We start from the raw sequence: 24697 nt of genomic DNA, 5'->3' as shown, positions 1-24697 counted from the left end.
AATAATAGTGTGGGGTACATTTTATGTGACCTCTTCCAGCCATTAGAGTTCATATTCTCAAGCCTTACTTTTAACCATGAGGGCTACAAATATATTTATTTTAAAAAATGAAAGCTGAGATTCGCATGTAAATTACCAGACTTCAAGAGCTGGTACTTTAAGAAAAACACCAAATATTGTGAATGTTGGCAATACTGTCCTTCATTCTTTTAACGATTTGAAACAGTTTGAATCATACAGCTGATGAGTGTTGTGCATCTCCATGGCAAAATTACTTAGGCCTGGTCTATGCTTAAAAGGTAGTTCAGCATAGCTACAGCACTCAGCAATGTGAAAACTTCACACTCGAGAGCTCTAGCTACATTGACCTAACACTCAGCATAGAGATAGCTAGGTCACTAGAAGAATTCTTCCATCAGCCTAGCTATTGCCACTCAGAGAGATTAACTACATCAATGGAAAAAGCCATTCTGTTGCTGTTGGCAGTGTACAGTTGCAGTGCCATATCTGGACCACTGTAGCACCATACTGTAGATGTAGCCTTAGTGAGCTAATCTGGATATGATGAAATTCGCTATACGGTCATGCGATGGGGTCATGCCCGCCCCACACAAGGCCTAAAGAGGCAAATTAGTCCAATAGATTGCACTATGGGTGCACTTGGAGAAAAGCCAGGGGGTGCCAAGGCCTAATCTGCTGATAAAGTCCGGCTAGGGGAGGAGCTGGGCTGGGTTTACAAAGGCAGGAAGCTGACAACAGAAAAGGGCTGCTGGGAAATAGTCTGCAACCCCTTCCTGGGAGTAAGATAGTGTGTTTGAGGCTACAGGGTTCAGTAGCCTCAAATTACTGCCTGGGAGAAGAGCATTTTGGTTTGAGCATTGGCCTGCTAAACCCAGGGTTGTGAGTTCAACCCTTGAGGGGGCCATTTAGGGATCTGGGGCAAAAAATCTGTCTGGGGATTGGTCCTGCTTTGAGCAGGGGGTTGGACTAGATGACCTCCTGAGTTCCCTTCCAACCCTGATATTCTAGATGTGGACTAGAAGCTGCAGGAAGGGACAATAGGATCTGAAGGCACAGTTGCCAAGTATAGGGTCCCTGGACTGGAACCTAGAGTAGAGCAGGGGCCTGGGTTCTCCCACTGGGGAAGTGGAACCATCAGGGCAGTGAATATGGATACTGCCTGAGACTGTTGGTGTGGAAGAACTTTGATACCCTGGAAGGGGAAGACTATAATGACCTGACTAGAGGTCAAGCCAAAAAGACAGAGGACCCAGACACACAGGGAACAAGAGAAACACTGCAGCAGGTGCAGCATGCAGCAAAAGGGGACATCAGACCTGAGTGAAGCTTATCCCCAGATGCAGCCACAAGGAGCTGCCCTAGTGACGAGTAGAGAGCACTGTGTGACACGTCAGCACAGCCTGCCTCATGCATTGATAGCGCATGGAGCTGTTCAAAACTGGCAGCTGTGGCTGTTGGGAGAAATAAAGGGAAGCTAGGTGAGTGCTAGGGAAGTCTGTGTGGAAAGTGAAAGCAATGGCATGTTTGCAATTGCTGTGGGGTGAATCTGTGCTAGGTTCCTGGGGCTGTCACTGGCACCTGCAGAGTGACTGCTGTGGTTGCTCCTGGTGAGAGAGCAGAGGTTGTCTGGGGGCATTCAGTGCAGCTGGCTGAGGGGACAGAAACTGGTGCTGTTATTGGGTCATTTACCTTGTGCCACTGCTGCTGCCGCCGGGCCTTCCTCTGGCTGCAGCTGCTTCTGCCCGCAGCTGCCTCTGCCCAAGTGGGGCTAATTTCAAGCAGCCAGGGGAGAAGCAAGAAAAAACATCTCAACCCCTTGGCTGGTAAGTGCCACAATGGCCTCTAGCAACCACAACTGCAGCTCTGCTTGCAGCTTGGCTAAATGTGAGAGACTGAGGCTGAGCTGAAGGGAGGTGTGATGGACCTGCCAAAAAGTGTGTGGCAATGTGTATCATGAGAGGAGAGGAGTGTGACACTTGGCAGCACTGCAATCAGAGTTAACGGGGGACAGGATAGTTTCCCATAACACACAAACCTTTAATTTCCTATGGAAAATGCCAGTTCCCAAATCAAAACTATTGCAATCCAGTGCTTGGACTTGCTCTTGTGAAATGTTGGTGCAAACTGATGGTTTCTCAAAACTACAGCAGAGCTACCCTGACAAATAGTCTGGTGGACTATTTGCTCTGCAACTAAAAGTGTTGCTATTATTTTTTTCAAATCAAAACTTGTTACAGAATTTTAGATCTTACCCAACCAGAATCTTAAAGGGGTATCTATACACCCAGACTTTCACAAGTCTGAATTTGAATCCAAATTTTGCCACTCATTACTTTTGTGGGGAAAATTCATCTATTGCACATTGTGTGGCACAGATGAGGTTTTGAATTTATAATACAAAACATTCCAAGTCCATTCAAGTTAATGGTTATGGGTTACTGTTTGTCACCAGCAGGGTATTATGGTTAAAAAAGCCACTGGAAACTTGACAGGTGCTTGCAATTTCATAAAAAGCAATCACAGACAATGAGCTTTATTGCTATTTTTTGATTACCTGGAAAAATGGATTTTGACAAACTTTTGAAACTCTGAAGTGGGCTGAGAGTAATAAGGACATATTTCATCAAACTGGCAACTATACAAAGTATAGCTCATTCCAGATCATTTAGAACTTTCCTAAAACTAAATGTTTACAAAAAGTTTATATTAAAGTCTTCAAGACAATTCCATAAAATTGTGTTTAACAGGGGAAGAGTCCAGGGATAACACATGCATTTCTTTCCATATTATCCTATGTTAAAAAGATTGTGCATTCAGTCTTTTAGTAGTATTCAAATTCACACAAGAACAGCCTGTGACAAGACAAATCTATACCAATTCATATATATATTCATAGATATTAAGATATAGGGGGAAAATTTTCACAAAGGTGACTGTCTTTTTGCTGGCCTAAATTACACTTGCAGTTTTGCACTCACAAAATGGATTCAAGTGTAAAGCTGGGTACGTACTCCTGACTACCTAGTTAGCTGCCTGACTTGCATCCACAAAAGAACACACACACACAGATTTATTTTGTAGATATAAAAATGCAGGTACATATTTTGCAGCAGAAATTTTGCACATAAAATGGGAGAGTAGATCTTAGGCTTTTAAAACTTTGCTCCACAAAATCTTGTTACTTATTCCCTAAATTATTAGTCTTGATAAATCTCCTTAGTAGTTTATTTAGAGTGTTGTGGATTACAGAAAGAACATTTTGTTCACTTCAGAGTTTTCATGAAAGAACATGCAGATAAAGTGAAAAAAAACTGGTTAAGTTTAATGAGTAAATACATTCCAAGTTGTTTTACAAAAGAGATTTAAAAAACCCACACATTTTCAACCTTGTTGCAGACTTTTGTACAAGCATGAATTCTATCAATGTAAATTTATCTTCCCAATTTTGAAATTTAGAAACTTCACATTTTAATATTTCAAATCTGGCATTTTTATACTGGCATAAGGCTATGCTCTTACCTTTTCCCCATGTAGTTAAATAAGCCTGGCCAATCCCTTGTTGCAATGTAAAGGCTACAACTTGAACCAGAAAAATACTTCCTGCTGCTAGTCCTCCATTCAATTTGCTGATTATTGCATTTCACTGATATCGCAAACAGTGTATATCAGACTGCAGTTGGTACATAGAACAGCATTGCAGAATCTTTTGTTGGGTATCCAGGTAGAGTAGCTCAGCAGTCCCCACTTGCCTCCCAAAAGGGCTTTTTTTTAAAAAAAGGCCACAAACACAAACCTCCCATTCTTACATCTGACTTTACTAACAAAACCTAATTCCAAAATAACACTACATGAACACAGCCTAAGGCTTGTCCACTGGTTTGGCTGCTTCCAGAGAGCATTTGTTTCATACCAGCCCCTCTACCAGAGAGCTATTCACTCATCCCTTATTCCGAGGATGAAGTCTAATGAGCCACACCTGTTTCAGTGAGTCAACTATAATTGGTGGGCAATTCCCTGCAGGGTTCCAACATCTGGTCAGCAAGAGTTTTGCAACTCTGTTTGCAGATTAATCTGTGTAGTCATTTTAAACAACACACACTTCATACTGAGAGGATGAACACAAATACTAAGCAGCTGGTCAAACTTCAGACCTTTCCATCAGAGAGAATCATTCCACTCCATTGGCAAGTACCAAAGACTCACTATCCACCTGCATAAAAACTGTCACACTCCTCTAACTTCTTTAACATGCCTAATATATAAACTCTACTTCACACATTCAAAAATTATTCCTTTTTATACCAACAATCTAGTATCCCTGTTTGGTCTATATACTAAACTATTACCAGAATCTCTAGCAGCAAATTTTAATATACATTTTCCATGAAGGAGACTGCACTCAATACTCTGTGAAAAAGTGCATTTTACATGGAGTTGTTCTTTGATAGTGATGCATTAAATACTAGTCATCACTCTCTACAATTATGGCAAAAACTAATACTTTCAAGATGTTCTTTAAGATCTTTATTTCACTTTACAAGAAATTGGGTAAATGTGTTCTATTCGCAAAACCATGAATACTTCAAGAAGCTTCCTCCCTTTCCTTCCAACTTTTAAAAATTTCTCTGTGACCATTCAATCTCTTCCCATCATGAATGCAAGCATCATCCAGTAATGTAAAAAGCCAGCTGTATCAAAATTATTTTTTTTTTAAAGGAATCAGGACTGCTACAAAAGTAAGTAAAAAAAAAAAAAAACTAGAAGCAAAATGTCGGTCATTTTCCAACTGCAGGATTTTCTGACAATGTTCAATTCAACAAAAATTAAATCTAATAAGGGAAGCAAATTTTAAAGCTACTTAAATTTGAGAGAGAAAAAGCCACTATGACACTCAAAGTGACAATTTACACTATGTCCTTAACTGTCATGGTTTCCTTTTGTTTTTTAAATAGTCTTGGTTTACATTTTAATTTGAACATTGCAATTTAGTATTTAATAGTTTCCTCTGACCAAAGTGTGTTTATATGTATTAGACAAAATAATTGCTTGTGTGTGGTGTGTCAAAATGTAATGTAAAATCATCCAAGGAGAGTTCAATTACATCCCCAACATACAAAAGAGAAGACAAACTTAGATTGTGTTTACAGTTTTGCAACACATCTTGATGCCAATTTTGTTGGATTCAGTTATGATATTTATAGTATGCAAAAGTGGTTTACTTAATAAAAGACCTTTCATTGCTTGAAGAAGAGCATTTAAAAGAAAATTGCTGGTGTTTTCAGCAAGACTGATGTTACAGTTGCATACTTGCTCAAACTTCTGCTACAGTTATTGGCACACAGGAGTTAAAGAAACGTGTAGCCAGATACTAATAAGCAACTATGTCAATGTAGCCTATGAAATCAATGTGAGTTGAGGATGCGCAGTACCTTATACAAAATGCTCAAACTCTTGCTGAACCCTTATGCTGTACTTCTTAATTTTTAAGGTTTTTCTAAGTAGGTTAAGCTGCTGTTGAGTTTAAATAAACCTGTGTCTTCCAAATATGTTTCAACAGAACTTGTTAATAAAAGCATAAGGAAATGGACATTTGCCTGGTGGCTTTTTTACATAGTTATCTAAGCAAATAAGAGTCTAACAGAGCTAGAGAGGGATAATATGATAGGGCTTAGCATTCTTTGTGCCAGATAAGACCAAATAGTGGTTAGGCTACAGTTCCCCTACTATCATGGTTTCTTGTACTTATGCCTCTTTCAAAGAGCATTTGGCTTTGTAATTCTTTTTAAATTGGGCCACCCTTTTAGTATCTATGGTAAGTCTTGACAAGAGACTTCCATCATTATCCAGTGCCATTTGGGAATATCCATGTTTTATATCAGGGTATAGAAATGAGAGTGGAGGGTGGTCCATAACCTTTAAATTGTGTCCTGTCCTTGATTTTAATGCATTTCTTTATAATCCAGTCAGGTTTTATTATTCCACACCATAAGTCTTCCCTCACCACCCCCTCTTTTTTTTTTTTTTTTTGAGTCTGTTCCCAATGCACTTGGCAGCATTTGGACATATGGCCATAGCACTGTCATGGGAACTGAGCAGGAGGCAATATTCACAGCTGGGTTTCAATATGAATCATACCCAGTTAACATGGCAGGGGATTAGTGAGAAGCACTGAGATCAGGCAATCCACTTGATGCCTTCGATGAAATTGTAGGAATGTCACAGACAAGCTCTCATTGTTTGCTCAGGGTGAAAATCACCCCTGTGCAGAGGGTGGGACATAAGTAATGCATACACCTCTCTGCACAGGGGGAGGGGAGGAAATTTCATTCTAAGAGTCCTAAGTCAGTATTTATTGCTCAAAACTTCTATTTCAATCAATAGGACTTGTGACTAAGTTAGTAGCTAAAGGTGGCCCTACAGAGGGGAGAATGACCTGAGCTTGGTCTGGTTGAAACAATTACTGTAAATATCATCTTATTTATAAATTTAAAACTTTGCTCATGTCCTTGCACTTTTTCTACAGTGGGTTTGTCAAGTTACCTGTCAAACTTGTTGCCCATTGATCAGGCTAGAAACTGTACACATTGGATGGTGAATAGTTGCTTCCTCCATCGGGAATCAAATCTTAAAGCACGGCTATAGACAATCCTCTTATTTCATCCTGAGGGATATATTAGATTCATAATATTTTATATACAGATTTAAAATGTTAGATTATTGAAAAAGTCTAAAATGGGGGAAAAGGAGGACTAAAGCTTCACTTGAGGCTAGGTAGCCTTGTTTTTTTTTTTTACCTGATACAGACTGACCCAATTGGAGTAGACTTGCAAATATGCATCACATCACTGATTCATCAAGTGCAGTGTCCTGCAGAGGTCAATACTGGAAGGTTAGGAGGAAAGCAAAAGTTACCATTGAATACAAAATTGTTTACTGGCAAAAAGAAAAATTCTTCCTGATACCAGGCAGGATATCAGGGGGCGGGGTGAGGTAAAGGAGGGGAGAAAGTGTAGAGTCTTTGGATTTTGGTTTTAGTGATCATTATGTAGATTTCAACACAATGAACTTGTGTGTGATGTTGCTCCATTTCCTTCACAGGAAGAACTGGAATCATGGTCTATTGTAAATCTATATTAAAGCACCTTTAAAAGTAGTACAAATTATTTTTTGAAAAGCACTTCAGTGATGAGTCAAAACCAAAACTACATTCAAACACCCCCTGAATTTTGAAACATTCAAAATCTGAATATGGATTTAGAACCCAATTGTGGCTAATGCTGTGACATTATTGATATAATCTGGGGCCATATAGATCATTGTTGCAACCAAGGTCCTGTAGTGGCACGCAAATCTTGTATAAAGGGGGTCAAATGGGGTGTCTAAGACAAGGTTATGGTTTACTGGTTACGATTATGCTGTCTATATGTGTGTATCAATTTTGTAGTTGAAGTTATGAATATTGGCTCTATACTGTCTGTATTTCAAACTTATGCTATGCTGCTGGGTGACATCCCAAACAAACTGGTGTTAGCTCTGCCTAGCCTGCTTGATGGCCCATTAAGGACCATCAGCTATACAATGGACCCATGGAGAGAAGGCAAATATGCCTTGAGACTCAGCAAAGTATGCAGGAACTTGCCCATGTGACTCCAGACTCCATTTTGCTGTAATTTTCCACAGTAAGGACAAAGAGGTGTTCTTACACCTGGAAAAGACTATATAAGGCTGATGCCTCATCTCCATCTTGTCTTCAATCCTGCTTCATACCTCTGGAGGAACTTTGCTACAAGCTGAAGCTTTGAACAAAGGACTGAGGACCCATCCCAGCAGGGGATGTATTCCAGAGACTTGATTTGAACCTGCAGTTTATTCTATCGCTGCTGCAAGCCTGAACCAAGAACTTTGCCATTACTGTATGTAATTGATTCCATTTAACCAATTCTAACTCTCATCTCTATCTTTTTCCTTTTATGAATAAACCTTTAGATTTTAGATTCTAAAGGATTGGCAACAGCATGACTTGTGGGTAAGATCTGATTTGTATATTGACCTGGGTCTGGGGCTTGGTCCTTTGGGATCAGGAGAACCTTTTTCTTTTACTTGGGTATTGATTTTCATAACCATTTGTCCCCATAACGAGTGGCACTGGTGGTAATACTGGGAAACTGGAGTGTCTAAGGAGATTGCTTGTGAGACTTGCGGTTAGCCAGTGGGGTGAGACCGAAGTCCTCTTAGTCTGGCTGGTTTGATTTGCCTTAGAGGTGGAAAAACCTCCAGCCTTGGGCTGTAACTGCCCTGTTTGAGCAATTTGTCCTGAGTTGGCACTCTCAGTTGGGTTCCGCCAGAACCGCGTTGTCACAAATGCTCATATGTAATTAGTAGGGTTGTCGATTAATTGCAGTTAACTCACGCGATTAACTAAAAAAAAAAAAAATCGCCGTTTTAATCACACTGTTAAACAATAGAATCCCAATTGAAATTTATTAAAATATTTTGGATGTTTTTCTATATTTTCAAATATATTTACTTGAGTTACAACACAGAATACAAAGTCTATAGTGCTCACTTTATATTATTTTTATTACAAATATTTCTACTGTAAAAATGAAGAATAATTCTTTTCCAAATTAAATAGAAATGTTTGATTTTTTTTTCAAAAAAAAAAAAAAAACAGAACAATTTGAAAATTGGTGACATTTCATTTTCTTAATTGAAATTATTAAACTGATTAATAAGTTCATACAGTTCTATTTTTACTTTTCCCTGCTATTGATATAGTATAATATTTAAGTGAGTTTTTGTTTAATTAAGTTATTTTTAGGATGATTCCTTACAACTTTGCTAAATATTAAGCAACTTGTCTATGAAACAGGACATGTTTTAACTACCTACTTGAAGTTCTGTTAAATGGCATCTATGTTTATTCTTTAATACAATGATTCCTAGGGTCCTTGGAAACCAATTATTCTACAATTAGGTGCTGTGCAAGATTTACTATTTCAGATCATCAATACATCAACTCCAATATCAGATTCTCTGCCCATAAATCATACCTGATACCTCAGTAGAAAGTGGAATATTGAAATAATACATTGACTGTACACTGCTGTGGGGTGAGTGGGAGGATTTTCCTTTATGACTCTAGAATCAGTAGAGCACCTATCTTAAAACTGAATAAATTTCCTGAGGGAGAGGAAATAAAGCTCTCGTGTATGGTTCTCAATCAGTAACTAAAGTTCAATACGATGAGAAACAGTAATGTTAAGTGATCAAGTTAAGGTTGAATAGTGAATTTCATTTCTTATTCATTCTTACATGTGAGTCTTAATTGAAATATGTATGTAGAGAAAGTGACTTCTAAACTTTGAAAGAACCTTTAGTCACGATTTCTTGTATTTATAGCATTTGTTTAGGAGTGGACAACAGCAACCCTATTTACATACACTTACACCACACATGTAGAGGGGAGATCCATGTTATATTCTATGACTACAGTTGTTTGTTGGTAGTACCATTGTGCCTGGGAGCCCGAGTCGTGGACCAGCATCCCATTGTGCTAGGTGCTGTACAAACAAACACACAACAGAAAGACAGACTAGACCCAAAGAGTTTACAGTCTAAGTAAGACTGCCTCACTTGGTTTCTGCCCACTAATCTATCTTTCCTCAAGATGAATTATAACATTTCAAATACAGCTGAGCAAATAATTGATTTTTTTTGGTTCATAGGCCAAACTAAAAAATCCAATTAGTTTTAAAGTGAAACTGGTTTTTTTTTTTACATCTTGCTGAAAGAAAAATTGTTTGGGCCAAACAAACATTTCAAAAGTTAAAAAAACACTGCCCAGTTCTATTTCCAAACCATTAACCAGCTTCGAACTGCTGCCCTCTTATTAAATCACATCAAACTGAAAGGTTTCCTCCTTTTTTTCCCCCAACCCCATTATGAAATTTCCTCAAAGAATTAAACCTGCCTGGAGCCCAAGATTACCGCTGTCTGGATTGATACAATTCAACCCTGGAGCAGTGACAATTTTCTATATGTAAGAATTTAACAACTCTGAAGGCTGATATTTCAGTGTTCTCCCAGGCTAGAAATGGGGGGCTTTACACAGTTTGAGAGGGATGATACTCAGGTATCCAATGCCTTGAGAAGAATTTTAACTAGTAGCAGAAGAGCTGACTGGATGTTTCAATTCCACAGGACTGATGCTATTGCTCCAGCTTTGGAACAGTGTCTAAGAGAAATCCCTACAGTGTGCCAGCCCCCCAGGGGTCTCACTCTTCCTGCAGGGTAAGTCATGTGGCTTCACTGCCTCCTTAGACCGGACCTCTGGGCCTTCCGAACTCCTGCTTCACACAGTGAGCTCCGTTCAGCAAGTCCAACTGAGACAGACTCCTGATGGAGATTTGTACGCTCTTCAGGGATTAATGCACCTCACCAAGCATTTCCAGTGACACTGTCACAAAACTCTAGGGTTTATTCATTAACTGGAATACAGCTTAGGAAGTCCTTAGGATAGTATAGGGAGCTGAAGGCTAAAGCATAGTGCATTCAGGTTAGCCTCAAGCCCAGCCAAGAGGTAGTGAACCCCTTGGTTCAAGCGTTGTCTTGGTCTGACCTCCTTTGTCAGATTCCAGGGGAGATTCCCCAACTCCTTCCAGCAGCCAGCTCTTATCACTCACCTCATACCTCTCCAGTCCTTGAATCTTGAGCTGGGGATAGTTGTTCAGCTTCTAAGGAGAAGCCCATATCCCTCTGGGTCATTGGTTGCTAGGTGTCAATTTCCTGGCAATTGAATTTGCCATTGTCTTCTCAGATGCTCCACTGATATGGAGACTAAGGCCCTGACACCTAGGCAACACCCACACCTATTTCTCTCACCCTGCCCTGAGAACAACCAGTCCTTTCCCACCCCTCTAGGTAACAATGCACCACATAGGGGAAACTTAGGCACATACAGGATTCATAAAAATATTACAAAAAATTCCTACCTTGTCACCTCAGATTCCATCAGAAGCATCACTGACATTGCACTAGGGTACATGCTGTGCAATATCAGCCCTGGTGAAGTCAGTCATTTGTCATAACCATCCTCCTGCCCATAAAAGGATGTAGTCCTGATGCAAGGACATTTTTCCATACCAATGAATCAGTATGAGTCATCAATTTCTTGGCTGCTGACCAGCACAGCTGATGCAGTTGGAAACCTCCTTTTGATGACGAGATTAGAAGATTTTAGGAGTAGGATTTTGGGTGAGGTAACTCAATGGGTGGGCAGAAATAGGAGCAGCTGGAGCAATACTATTTGGAGGGAGGGATGTGGGGGAGGTTGAGTAGCTTGGTGCCAAGAAGCAGATACAACTGGGTGGTGTTTGTGTGGTAGAAACCAAAGGGAGGGGAAAGAAGACGAGAAAGTGGCTGGGTTGGAGGTACAGTAGTGTATACTGAGGGAGTATCTTTAAAGTTAGACTTTATTTCTGGTGTTTTCTAACACTCAATGGAAGACAGAAGAGTTGGACTTTATATTCTGTTATTTTATATATAAAAAAACTCTACAGAGGAAAAGGGTAATTTGTACAATTGTTAAAAACTGTGGGAACAAGAAAAGCAAGGGGAAATTTAGAAGTGCAAAGTGGAGGAGAAATGGAAGAATACTACATGTAAAATTTTGTCCATACCAGTTCTTAAGGCAATTTTGTCTTACATTTTTGAGTTAATTTTTCCCCTATGTTTCTTCTCAGACTAAGCAATCCACTTATGGTTGGTTAGTTTGATGCAAAACAATACAGTTAGGTGGCAAGAGACATAATGCCCATGTTAATTCAGAGAGAATATGGGGGAGCCAATTCTAGCCCTTTCTCTAGCAGCATAAAAGGGCTATACAGGAGCTAAAGGAGCTGTGGGAGAATGCCACTTAATTTGGTCCTACACTCCTCCCCACCCTCAATAGGCCTGGCATAGGAGTTTTGTTGGGGTGGATGCTGAGAGTTGGAGGGGGCACTCTTGTAGCCCTTTGTCTGTAACTTCCGGGTGCAGCTTTTTAGAGTGACCAGATGTCCCGATTTTATAGGGACAGTCCCGATTTTTGGGTCTTTTTCTTATATAGGCTACTATGACCCCCCCAACCCCGTCTCGATTTTTCACACTTGTTGTCTGGTCACCCTGAGCTTGCTGAAATCTTCAGTTATGAGACTGACTGTTGTCCAAGACCTCTCCCTAGTACTCGAACACTTCTGAAATTCCTAGTTACGTCCCTGCTCAGAGATATCAAACTGGTTACCAAAATATGAGCAGCCACTCTGTCATATGGTGAATCAAGCCTCTCAGATCGGTGTTAAATATTTGAAAATAGAGACCAGCATGCAGGAGTGAACATAATAATTAGTATGGAATATAAGATATTAAGCGGCTGTGTGGCAGACGGATTGTTTTAATGTTTCATACTTACACTGCAGTATCACCAGGGACGCAGATCTGATAAGACTACATCTGCTAGGCTTATCCGGAAAGAACTGTCTTTACACAACATTAATCAGGAGCAAAGTGTAATGCTACAGTATACTCTTTAAAGCTATGGTTAGTTTTTCTAATAAACAACCCTGGCTAATACCAAGAGTTAGAGACGGTCTAAAGTACAGTACATTGATTCTAGATATTAATTTCTTACAACTAATTCGGATACTCATGCCCATCTCCCTTTCCGCACCCACACAATGGAAATCTAGCACTTGATATTAAAGAGTTTAGGTGGGTAAATGTGCAATGATCTTGACTGTGAGCTGTAATTGTACATCCAAATAATTAGTGAGATACATGAGAGATCACTATTGTGCACAATTACTTCAACTATGTGCAACTGGCTATGTAAATGTGTACAACACATACCTGAGTAAACTTCTAAAAAAAATCAGCCCTAAGTGTTCCGCCTAGGTCGCTGAGTGAAACCCTTTAAAAAAATTATCCTCCATACCTTCTTTTTACAAATAGAAGACTGCTGCACTCACAGTACATTAGATGGAGCAATTTAATTCTCCTACCCATACATTCTTATGTAATGGTTGTATTCTGGTGCATTTTTTCGGCACACTTCTGCAATTGTATCAGTGAGAGAAGCCATAAGGGGAGTTGGAGGACAACAGCAACCTGAAGTCAGGAGCAGAATACACAATTAAAAAAATATTGTTAGGGTCATTGTTCTCTGTCCATAGCTAGAATTTATAATAAGTTTAAGGGAAAAAGGTGTGTATGCATATACACACACTGTAAGGATCTATGGAAAGCAAGTCAAAGTCACTACACTTGGGAAAGAAGAATCACTAATTTGTGTTGCGATCCACCTGTGATTCATTTGGATGGGGAATGGAAATTATGTCTAGTGGGATGAGGTCCAGCAAAATGCTAATGTATTGTACATTAATGTACCATAGACTCACTTATCAATCTTACCCCCCAACACCATTGACTGTGACCTGGAAAATTAGTGTGGCCTACACTCACTAAATGTGAGTATAACTACTTTCATTTTGTTTCCTTCATCAGTCCCCCATTACAAAATTATTATGCGAGTATTTTCAATGGAGCAACATAAATGCTGTCTGATTCAACACATTACCTCATATTTGGTTGGTTTGGAAACAAGAAAAGTGAGAAATAAGTTTAGAAAAAAAATAGAATGGCTAAGAGTCACTGGCAATCTCAATCACAGCAGTAAAATCAGTGCTGAGGATAGACTTGATTGAGAGTGTCTCTCACTCACCAATCCACACTGGCCAACGGTGAGATCTTTCCAACCCTTTCAACACGTAATAATGATAAATTACGCTGTTTCACATTATTTATACACAGTTTCACAGAAGCGCATGTTGCTTTACACACACGTGTGGTTATAATCTGTTACCCCTTCCTGTGGTATGTTACAAACAAAAGGGTATGGGGGAAGGGCTTTGAAGGACAGTGGTAGATTGTGAGAAACACTTGTAACGTATCAGATGTTTGTTTTGCTTGCTTCCTTCAGACGTCACACACACACAAAATTACTGTGTCTCCTGAATAAAGGTTGGGGCAGATGTCATTAGCTGAAGACTAATTTAAAGAAGCAATTCCAAATATTATCAAAGGCAACACTAAATAAAGCTCAAAAGATGAAGATTGTAGCAACTATGTAACTGTACAGACCAAGAGGAAAATATATCTTCATCCTGAATGTATAGTCCATCTTCAAAATGTTTCGATAATAGCGGGGATGGGGTGGGGGGTGGGAATGAAGAGTTATTGTTAAATTAGTAAGTCTAATTATTTATTTCTGTTATTCACATCACAGTAGCACTTAAAGGCCCCAATCAGCTAGGCACTGAATACACACTCATAGAACAAAAAGACTGCAAGCTCTTTGGGGCAGGAATAATATATATGAAAAAAAGTGGACAAATTTTAGAAATGAATACAGATATCACTTCACCCATTATTGAAATGAAGCCACTTCTATGTGCGAAGGTTGTAGTCTTAAAAAATGATAACACAGCTAAACTACAGAATAGATTGTCTGGAAGTGAAGAACACCATATCAAATGAAAACATGGGGGATTCTGCTTTACGAAAGCAAAACGGAATTTTGCTAGACCAACAGGGTTAAAACAGCTGCTCTTTAAATGCCATACGATATTTAAGGCTCACACGTGATTTGATCTTCTGTTTTATATGTCATCCTAAAGGAGACACTTCTAGTGCAAAGTGGCTCCAGCGCACTGGGCTCCTACGCACTCAGAAAAAAAGACTGTAGGTCCAAAAAATGATAGCCCATTTTCTGATTGAGATGGATGTGTTCAGTAGAAGATTCTATTCTGAAGAAAGTCTGTGGAACATTCAATAGGTGAATGAGTTTTGGTCTGGGAAAGATTCCGATAGGCCATCCAATTCCACAGAGAAAAAAAAAGTGCAATGAACAGGTTAATAAGAATTGCTATACTGTGTACATGCATGAGTATAATATTCAGGCAATAGAAGGTGTAAATAACGTAAGTTTTTATGGCCCTCATCACTAGTACCAGAGTACTTAATAAAATGATATCATTCCCTGTCAGTAGGCGAGGGCTGGAAAGGGTCTAATAGCAAGTTCCACTTCCTCAAATGGGAAGCAAGTTATGTGGAGAGGAGACAGCAGCAGCTGCTGCATTTGTGCCCTGCAAGGAGAACCTGGGACTGCAAAAGGAGTAAGCACAGTCCTGGCAAATGAAGAGGAGCAGCTTTCTTCCCCTATAATGTTCTCTAGTGGCAAGGAGAAGAAACACTCCTCTACAGCCTCCCCTCAACCCCCATGTGCTTAGCACTTCATTCTGTCTCAGCTGGAAAGGATCACAACAGAGTCCCCCTGAACAGCGAGAAAGGGTCACAGCAGCAGTCACTGCTAACTCACATGGCAGGCAGCTCAACTACACAGGGGCAAAGCTCTTCATGTTGTTATTGAGGAAGGGTGTTCTGTGAAGGAAACATCTTAGAAAGATGAAGGACACTCAAAGATTTATTGTTGGAAGAGAGCACCTTCTCCCCAAGGCTGAGGTATCTATCAGGCACATCTTGAGAAAGAGGCACCTCTCCAAATGGCAGTGGAGTGTGAGGGCAGTGTGCGGGGGAGGGGGAAAGACTAATCTTCAGTGAGATTATCTGTTTTTTCATAAACTTCTCACAGGCAATGAAGTGCCAATGACACTTCATCACACCTAACAGTTTACATAAGCAGTGGCAGCCGCCACCTCCCTCCCAGAAGTGATGTGTGGCAACCATCTATTTTGGGTGGTGAGCATGTCTAGTCTGGAATCTTAGCTTTTTAAAGTTGTATCACCGATGCTGGGGATTCTCTGTTCTTGAAACATTTTCAGCAATGAATGAGGAGTGATAAGGGTGTGGGAGGAGGGAACACACTTGAACCAACAGGATTTTCCTCCTGCCATTTATACTTTAACACATACTACAGTATCAGTATTGGGTGAAAAAAGGAGTTAAGAAAAAGGACTCTCCCCCACCACCATTAGCAAACTTAATGTGTGAACAGTGCTTGCTTAAAAGCCCAAATTGGTTGTCAGTAGGTTTGTATAAAGCCTTAAGGAAGAATGGTGTGAGGGCTGTTTATAGAAAATTACATTGGGTGCAGGCTATTTCACTAATTAACACCTCCTAGCCAAAGAAATCCTTCTTCCTTTTAAAATAAACCTCCTTTAAACTGAGAAAATATCCTAGGACAGTTCTGGAGCTGCCACCCCTACATCTGTTGGTGTCTCCCCTCACAAAAGTGTGTTGCTGTCTGTGTTTGTGTTAGAAGAGGGTTACCAGGGGGCATTCTTGCCTGGTTTATTCATCATTTCAGGGCTCTCCCATCTGCAAAGCTTCTGTTAATGTCAGTGAAATCTAACCTATACAGAAGTTTCAGAGGTCAGATATTTGGCATGCAGAATTTAGAAACCCAAGTACAAAGTTGATGGGGACGCTTCAAACACAGATGGATTACAACGGAAATAGATCTCCCTATACCAAACTGGTACTAGGCAAGCTATTGAGCAGATTTAAGGAAGAACCCATTGAGGTTGCCCAATGCTATTACAGCTCACATTCTAGCATTGTATTTTTACTGACTAAATCAAGCCTCCCACTTTGCAAAGCCAGCACAGAAATAACATTTCATTTTTAATGCAGTATAGCAGGAACAGACACAAGACACAGTAAAACAATTTACTGCATGACCCAGAAAAGCAGATACTTACAGTTCGCAGGAACTGTATTTCATCTTCCCCTCCTTCACCCCCTTCAGCCATGGCTCTTGAGGAGTCAGCTCTGCTAAGACTCTGATTGCCTCCACTGGCAGCTTGCTGTGCTCGGTACAGCTCCTCTTCTCCTATCAGTATTAGCATATAGCTAATCCACAGCCATATAGGGAGCCCAGCTAACTCCACTGCACTGCAGACTGTCAGTCAACCCCCTCACTGCCAGAACCAACTGCACCGCTTCTCCAGTTCCACGGCAAGCAATTCCTTTTCTTTCTTTCTGTCTCTTTGCCCCCTAGAGAAAAACCTATTGTTAAGGTATTGCAGAAAACATTCCATGCATCAGTAGTTCTCCCCCACCATCCCTTATCAATGTCTGTCCAGAGCAGCGTTAATGGTGAAGTGTTAATAAAAGCAAAGCTCACACTTCCATTTTCAGAGATTAGGGTCTACAGTTTTGCATGTAAACGTAACCAATTCAGCAACTCTGGACCTACTGATTATACATCAAAGGATAGGAATACAGATCACATAGGAGAGCTGATTTTAATAATGGATTTTTCAGCTTGTTCACATTAACTTCTATTTATTGCTTCTCCGCATAAGCAGCTGTGAGTCTCATTGGCAAGACGATTCAATGGTCTAATGCCACTACGTGTAATTGTTAAAGCTGTCTCTTTCAGTCGGAGTCATGCTATGGACTGCAAAGTTTTCATCTGAAGCACTGTGAAAGTGCACTTGAAACATGTTATTAGTGGCTCATATATATATTTCAGTTAAAAAATAAGGTACAATTATGTTAAAAACAAAACTTAAAATAACTTTAAATCCAAGTTAAAGTGAAACTCAAATAAAAATCTTTAGCAATTATATGTTACTTCATCCATAGCAAATGCTGAAATGAGTGGGATAAAACTGGAACACCACTTTCTCGAAGTTTGGGGTGTTCAGGTGTACCAGGTCCAAACTGACCATAAGGCTTCTATGTCCTTAATTCAAGGAAGTGTAGCAACCAGCCAGGGAAGAGGGTTCCTGGATAGCAATCTGTCTTTCCCCAACCTCAGGACTAGGTCCCTCAAGGGTTTGCTCTCACTCTCTCTTTACAACTTCAAGGGTATCCAGGAAGAGCAGGGTTTTTGTGGAGAAACAGTTGGTCTCCTGCTCCTATTGAGCAGGCACTTGCCTGAGCAGAGGTAACTCAAAAGCCGTGTGCTGACTTGGCCAGGCAAGTGCCTCTGCAAGAGGAGGTACTCAGGTACAACTGGAGCCCTGATCAGCCCTAGTTCCTATCCAATTCCAACAGTATGAAAATGGTGACTTGGATCCCTTGCAGTCATATCTTCTTAAAATATTCAGTTGCCGAATATAGCTGATATTTTTGTTGCTCTGGAAATCAGTTATTCAGTTTCAACCACACTTGAAAGAGGGTTGAGACCCACTCCTCCCATTGTTCCATCTCAATGCACAATGGGGAGATGAGAAGAGAGACCTCTCCAGAACTCCCAAAAGGTTTCTTAGGGAAGCAAAATATCCTTGGGAAAATTCAATGAAAAGAGTGAGCCTACCATCCATACCCAAATACATCAAAGCAGGCCACTCTGTGTTCCTCTGAGAAGACAGCAGCAGGTGGGAGACTTGTGTCCTGTGTTCTCTCATCCATCTTTTTACACTGACATTGGCATACAGTAATGTGTACTTTTGCTATGCTAGGGCAAGTTTTCTGTGGGGTCTTATAGTAAAACATACTATACAACATGCTACTGCATATGAAAAGTACCTAAACTAGAACCGACTAATAAACTTTGCAAAATGTATATGATGCATGCTCTTAAACTATACTTTAGTTTAGCTTAGAACATCTAGTTCAGTGGTCACCTGAAAGTAGTGACAGTTGATAAATCTGTTAAAATAAAAATGGACTGCAGCTACAGAAGTAATATCTGATCTGGATTCGGAATACCCCACACATTTTAAAAGCATCAGGAATCTTGAGTTAAATCTGGCCCATTTGAAAACTATGGGCATTTTCAAAAACAAAATATCAAACATTTTATGAATACAGGGATGTTCAGTACCAAAGTTTGGTTCCAGATAATTACATTGAGAGATTCTACTAGGCACATGAAATTAATTGACATCACGAGCATGCATATATCTCTGTTTTGTAAAAAAAGAGTGGGTACAATTCTAGCCCCACTGAAATCAATGGGAGTTTTGCCATTGACTTCAATGGGCCAGAATTTCACGCTCTACTTCTAAAACCAACAGATACATTCACTTTAAATATCCTCTTACTTTGATCTGAAACTCATAGCATTAAACCAGCACACAAAGAACTAACATTCTGCCTAATATCAATTCCCATCAGCAGTTTTGTTTGTTCATTTTTTGTTAAGGCTGTCAATTTTTCTTTGCCTGGCATTCAGTTTTACAAAGTACTCTACACATTATTTTGGGAAACAATTTACTGCCTCAATTAACAAAATATTTTGGTTAGATCCATGTTTTTAAAACTGACAAATGAACTGCAATACCACTGTACAGTACTTGTATTCTTTAGTTTTGTTCTGCTTAGTATTATGTCTACACGTTTAATGAGAAATATATTCAGTTGGTATGGTGTAATGAAATTTATAGTCTCCTTAAGAAGCCAAAGCTGTCAATTTTTTCAGGTTTTCCTCTGAGATTGAGATCTAGCAGTTTATGGAGATGCACTTAATCAGACAAGTCTCACTTACACAAAACACAATCCCTTTGATTTTTTAATTTCTGCATTCTAATTTTTCTTGCAGTTCAGCTTTACAGATTTATTGAAGCTGCAATTGAAAACAATTTACTTCCAGTTCAGTGCAGTTTTAATAATTCAGTCTGAAATGGCCAGGTGTGCATTTCAGGGAAAGTAGTAAGTATAGGAAGTATAACTACTTTCATTAGGAATGCAAACACTTTGACCATATTGGGCCATATTTATAGTCAGTTGACACAAACTGGGTGAACATAATATACACAATGATCCTGATTCTGAATAATTGACCTTAGGGGGCTTCTTCACTGGAGCCATTCCCCTTAGTGCATCTTCCAGCTGAATCCGTTCTTGGCAGAGACTATGATATCTTAAATTATTCAAAATAAAAATCTTCGGTTCCACAAAAAAATATAAGAAGCAAAAACAAATCTTCCAAATAAATCCTTATTTCTGTCATCACGATGGACAGACATGCTGCTATCACGTAGCTCTGCTTATGGTTCAACATCTAGCTCTAGCCTTTTACTAAGAGATTCATGACGACTCTTCACATGAGTTCTTGCTTCTAGCTTGGCTTTTGGCAGGCTTTACTGCTGCTGCCGCCAACCAATAAGTCAGAATTTTTATAGTGGCACCAGCCTGGCAATGAGAAACAGTAGTGTGGAGAGTTTGACAACAGAAACTAAATGTCCATGCTGTGGCCACTGGGAAATATCTGGAGCCAAACAATTTTTAGTTGTTTGTGTTAGCTTTTTACAAGGCTGGTTTAGACTAATCAAAGAGATCAGAAGATTTCTAAAATATATTCACAAAGCTCATTGGTATGAGTGTGTGCACATGCATGCATATGTTGGCACTTTCAGAAGTGTGTCAGCTTCGGGTGGGTAGTTCCACACTGTTTGTCTCTGTAATAATCGTAGCTCAAAAACTGAGTCACAACACACTTTGGATAATAGCTGGTTCCGTTAGTCTCTTCCCAGGAAAGCTCTTGCGTACTATATAGGATTTAACATTTGACCTTCTTTCTAAAACAGTGAGTAAGAGACTGGAAATACGTAACTGATTTTCTCATACAAATGAAAAGGCTGTCTGCAATGCCTTGGGGTGCATGTGTTCCGTTTAATTGTGCTCTTACAGTTGTAAGCATGAAACACACACCAGTTCAGAAGGCCACCAAAAAACCACACCAAACACTTAAAGACCTCCCCCTAAAGCCTTTAAGGTGAGTTCTAAGTAGGGTTTAAATGATCTGCAGGCAGTCTGCACTGGGATGAATGTCATCAATAGGATTTCACTCTGCTGGTCACCAAGAGTCAATTGTTTCAATTTTTAAGTCAAAATGCATTTATGGGAATCATAGGAAGTTGATAAACTTAAGAGCCACAGTAATGATTAAACGATTATCACTCTGAGGCATGTTCACCAGACTCAAGGAATTCAATCTGTTTAGCTGAAGAAAGGGAAGGTTAAGGAGTGACTTGATTACAGCGTGTACATATCTACATGGGCAACAAAAAATTGACAAGGAGTTCTTCAATCTGGCAGACCAAGGTTAACAAGATCCAATGACTGGAAGTTTAAGCCAGACAAATTCAAACTTGAAATAAGGTGCACATTTTTAACAATGAGGGTAACTGGACACTGGTACAATTTACCTAGGGTTGTGGTGGATTCCCCATTACTGACTATTTTTAAATCAAGATGGGATGTTTTTCTAAAAGATCTGCTCTATATTGGGAAAGTCCAGTGCTTAATTTGTGCCAGGGCTGAACCCCAGCACTTCAGGCTTGTCGCATCTGTTATGAAAGTAAAAAATTGCTTGAGCCCCGGCATCTCTTTCATAATAAATTAAGCACTGGAGACGTCCTATGGCCTGTATTATGTAGGAGATCAGATGATCACAATGGTCCTTTCTGATATTCAAATCTATAAACCAGAATTGCTCCGCAATAGTTAATCTTTCTTTGGGCTATATTCCTCTGTATCCAGTGGCAGATTAATGATTTTGCTGCCCCTAGGCCCTGAAATAATTGCAGCCCGGCCCGCCCCTGGCCCCGCCCCGACGCAACCCTTTTCCTGTCCCCATTCCAACCCCTCCCACAAAGTCCCACCCCAACTCCGCCCCCTCCCTGTCCCTATTGGATCCCTTCCCCAAATCCCCGCCCTGGCCCCGCCTCTTCCCCCAACACGCCGCGTTCCCCCTCCTCCCCCATGAAACAGCTGTTTTGCAATGCAAGCACTGGGAGGGAGGGGAGAGAAACAGGACGTGGCAGCGCACTCACTGAGGAGTTGAGCTGGAGCAGGGGAGCTTCTCCGTGGGTGCTCAAATTTGCTGCCCTTGCATATTTGCCACCCTAGGCCTAGGCCTTGTCAGCCTAGGCGATAATATGCCGCTGTCTGTATCCTGCTCCCATCTCCAACCTGTACAGTAGCATTATGAAAACCATCTACCATTTTTCTTCCCATTTCTAGCAACGAATTCATGTTCAACTCCTACTGAGAGTTATGATCTCCCATAGATGGCAGAAAAGAATGCCTTGGACATCAGTAAGTGAAAAGCTTTGCGATAATAATATCTGTTGCTTTTGGAATAGTAAGAGCATTAATCCATTTTATTTATAATTTCAGCAGTCTATGTTCTTCTAAGTTTATACTTCTTACTTTTTTGGGGGGAATAGACTGCTATGTAATTAGAATTATTACAACTTATACCAGAATAATTATGGGTTTAAAGGACAAGATGAAGGACACATTTGCCAACAGATTCTTAGTTTTCTAGTAATTTAAATAGAGATATGATTTATCTATAGGCATTTCTAAATATTAGAATTTTAGCTATGTCTGTTCTCTCCTGTGCTGTCAAAGATTCTATTCTTCTTATGTGTTTAAAACTATCCTGGTTTTTCATCAGGGCTGGTTTTGTTTTGAATACTCAGGACATCTTGTTTGATACAATTATTTTTAACATATTATGGAACCCACTACATACTCATCATCAGTACTGCTTTAAGCCCAACCTAACAAATTGCTGAGTACCCTCAAATGCTACTGCAGTCAATGGGAGGTAAGGTAATAACTCACAGGAGATGCTCAGACCCTAAAAAGGTCCTAGCCACTTTTGCAAGAGGCAGCTGCAGGGTTGGACAGTTCCATTGGCACTGTAGAGACCTTCAATGATGTTTCCAAAGTGAGGCAGTTTTAAGATGGAGAAGATTTGAAAACAGATCACTTTGAGCTTTAGAAGATATGAAAAAATTGTGCTAAGCCTAAAATGGTTATTCCATTCAGAATCAACTCTGAAGGGCAAACTAGAGTAGCTTTCTTGTTCAAACTTTCAGCTATTTTACGTTTGCGGTTTTGTTTTGAAGTTAGCTTTATTTTCACTTAGTTGGAAATGTAATTATTGGAACTAAAGCCAAAAGTACTTCTAATATCAAAATGAAGTTCTTCAATATGTTTGCATCATCATATGTTCTAAAATAAATGATATGGTATTTAAAATAAAATGAGGTTTTATTAATAAGAATTTATTTTGCTAAATTAGAAATTGCTACAGGTCCATTTTCTTTGCCTGAAGCCTCAATGCTGAAGACTGTGAGACTCACAGTTCAGTATTCAAGAACAGACTCAGGTCTTTCAGGCTCTCTGCCAGGAAAACATACTTCTTAACTCCCATATATTCACAACGTGACACATGCTTTTGAAGTCTGTCATACAGTCACATAGCATCCTAATATTATCTCATGGGAGAAATTGTCTTCATGAGATATTATTAGAGATGAGTTAGAGATAAGTTTTACAAATTATTGATGCCTTGTTTGTTTGTTTGTTTTTTTAAACCTTAGAAAACTCTTTCTATCAGAGTTTTGAAACTCAGACCTCTTCCAGTTCCTTTTTGGTTATGGAGTTTTTCTGCACTCTGCAATACAGATTCTTTACAAGAACCACTTGCTTTCCTATGACTTCCTGATTACAGAGGCTGCAAGTACAAGATGCTATTGTGCAAAATGGAGCTGATCTGCTTTGTCTCTTGAAACAAAACTCTCAAATGCTATTTTTCTGTAGTATCTCCCTGCTGGCAAAATATAAAATGTTATTTATGCTGACCTGCATGGAGAGCTGATTGCCCTGTTAGTTAAAAGAAAAATGCTGCTGTCACTTACCAACACTAAGAAGGATCAGGAAAAGATCTCTGTTGAGCATGCAGGCTGCCTAAACAGCTAAGATCTCCAGGTTCCGTTGATCAAGTGAAATGCAATTGCTCCAGCTCTGTGCATTTCTCTTACTATGGTGGACGGAAACATAGTAAAGAACATTGCAAATAAAGAAAAACACTGAAGATTGTACAATGAAAATAATAAGTAATTATTTGCTATGCTTCCCTTCTTTTTTCCTCTATTTTGACTGATCTCCAAACTTTATGTTAGATTGCCATCTGGTGGTATAAGTGAAAGAAAACCTTTGGTTAAGTATCAAGCTGGTAAATATGACAAAAAATATTTTATGTAGGACAGCAGTAATCTGTTTTCCAACTATATTTCAGAATAAAATAGCATAAAATACACTTAAAACTATAGTCCATGGTGCTGTGAACTTGTACATTGCATTTTTTCCTTGAGAACAAGCCTGGACTGCTCACTAGTTCTTTTCTAAACCCAAACCATTTAAATCAGAGTATGAATAATTCATATTTTAGTGTATTTATTAACAGGTATGCTGCTGAAACTTCCCAAGTGTATAGCACTATAGAAAAATTGTGTATAGCAAAATTTTTTGAAGGTGTCCATTAATTATTTTCTGGTTGCCCAATCTGGGAAACAAAGAGCCAGATTTCCAGAAGTGTTGAGCAGAAGGAAACAATCCCATAGTTAGGACCCTCCTTCCAGATGATGATGTGATATCCTCTCGCACTGAGGATAGCTCTCTAGGGGCGGGGACTCCAGTTATTAGGAAGAGACAGGTAATAGTTATGGGCGATTTGATCATTAGAAACATAGATAGTTGGATTTGCAATGACCGGGAGAACTGCATGGTTACTTGCCTGCTTGGTGCGAAGGTTGCGGATCTCTCGAGACATCTAGATAGACTTATGTGTAGTGCGGGGGAGGAGCCGGAGCTGGGTGGTTGTGGTACATGTAGGTACCAATGACGTAGGGAAGGGCAGGAGAGAGGT

The 24697-nt window shown here is 39.7% G+C and overlaps 1 protein-coding gene across 1 annotated transcript in view; it reads right to left on the bottom strand.

Moving 5' to 3' along the window:
* The window catches only part of RYR3 (ryanodine receptor 3), a 563198-nt gene extending 539436 nt beyond the window's left edge, over window positions 1-23762 (bottom strand). Inside the window, exons 1-2 of the mRNA XM_034768994.1 lie at window positions 23688-23762; window positions 16779-17073 (exon numbers count right to left, since the gene is read on the bottom strand). Coding sequence (XP_034624885.1) covers window positions 16779-16925 — 147 coding nt within the window. The 5' untranslated portion in view covers window positions 16926-17073; window positions 23688-23762. The remainder of the gene's footprint in view (window positions 1-16778; window positions 17074-23687) is intronic.
* Window positions 23763-24697: the final 935 nt, after the last annotated feature.

Source organism: Trachemys scripta, chromosome 4 (assembly GCF_013100865.1).
Source record: "Trachemys scripta elegans isolate TJP31775 chromosome 4, CAS_Tse_1.0, whole genome shotgun sequence".
Lineage (NCBI taxonomy): Eukaryota > Metazoa > Chordata > Testudines > Emydidae > Trachemys > Trachemys scripta.
This window is presented reverse-complemented; position numbering and strand designations above follow the sequence as displayed.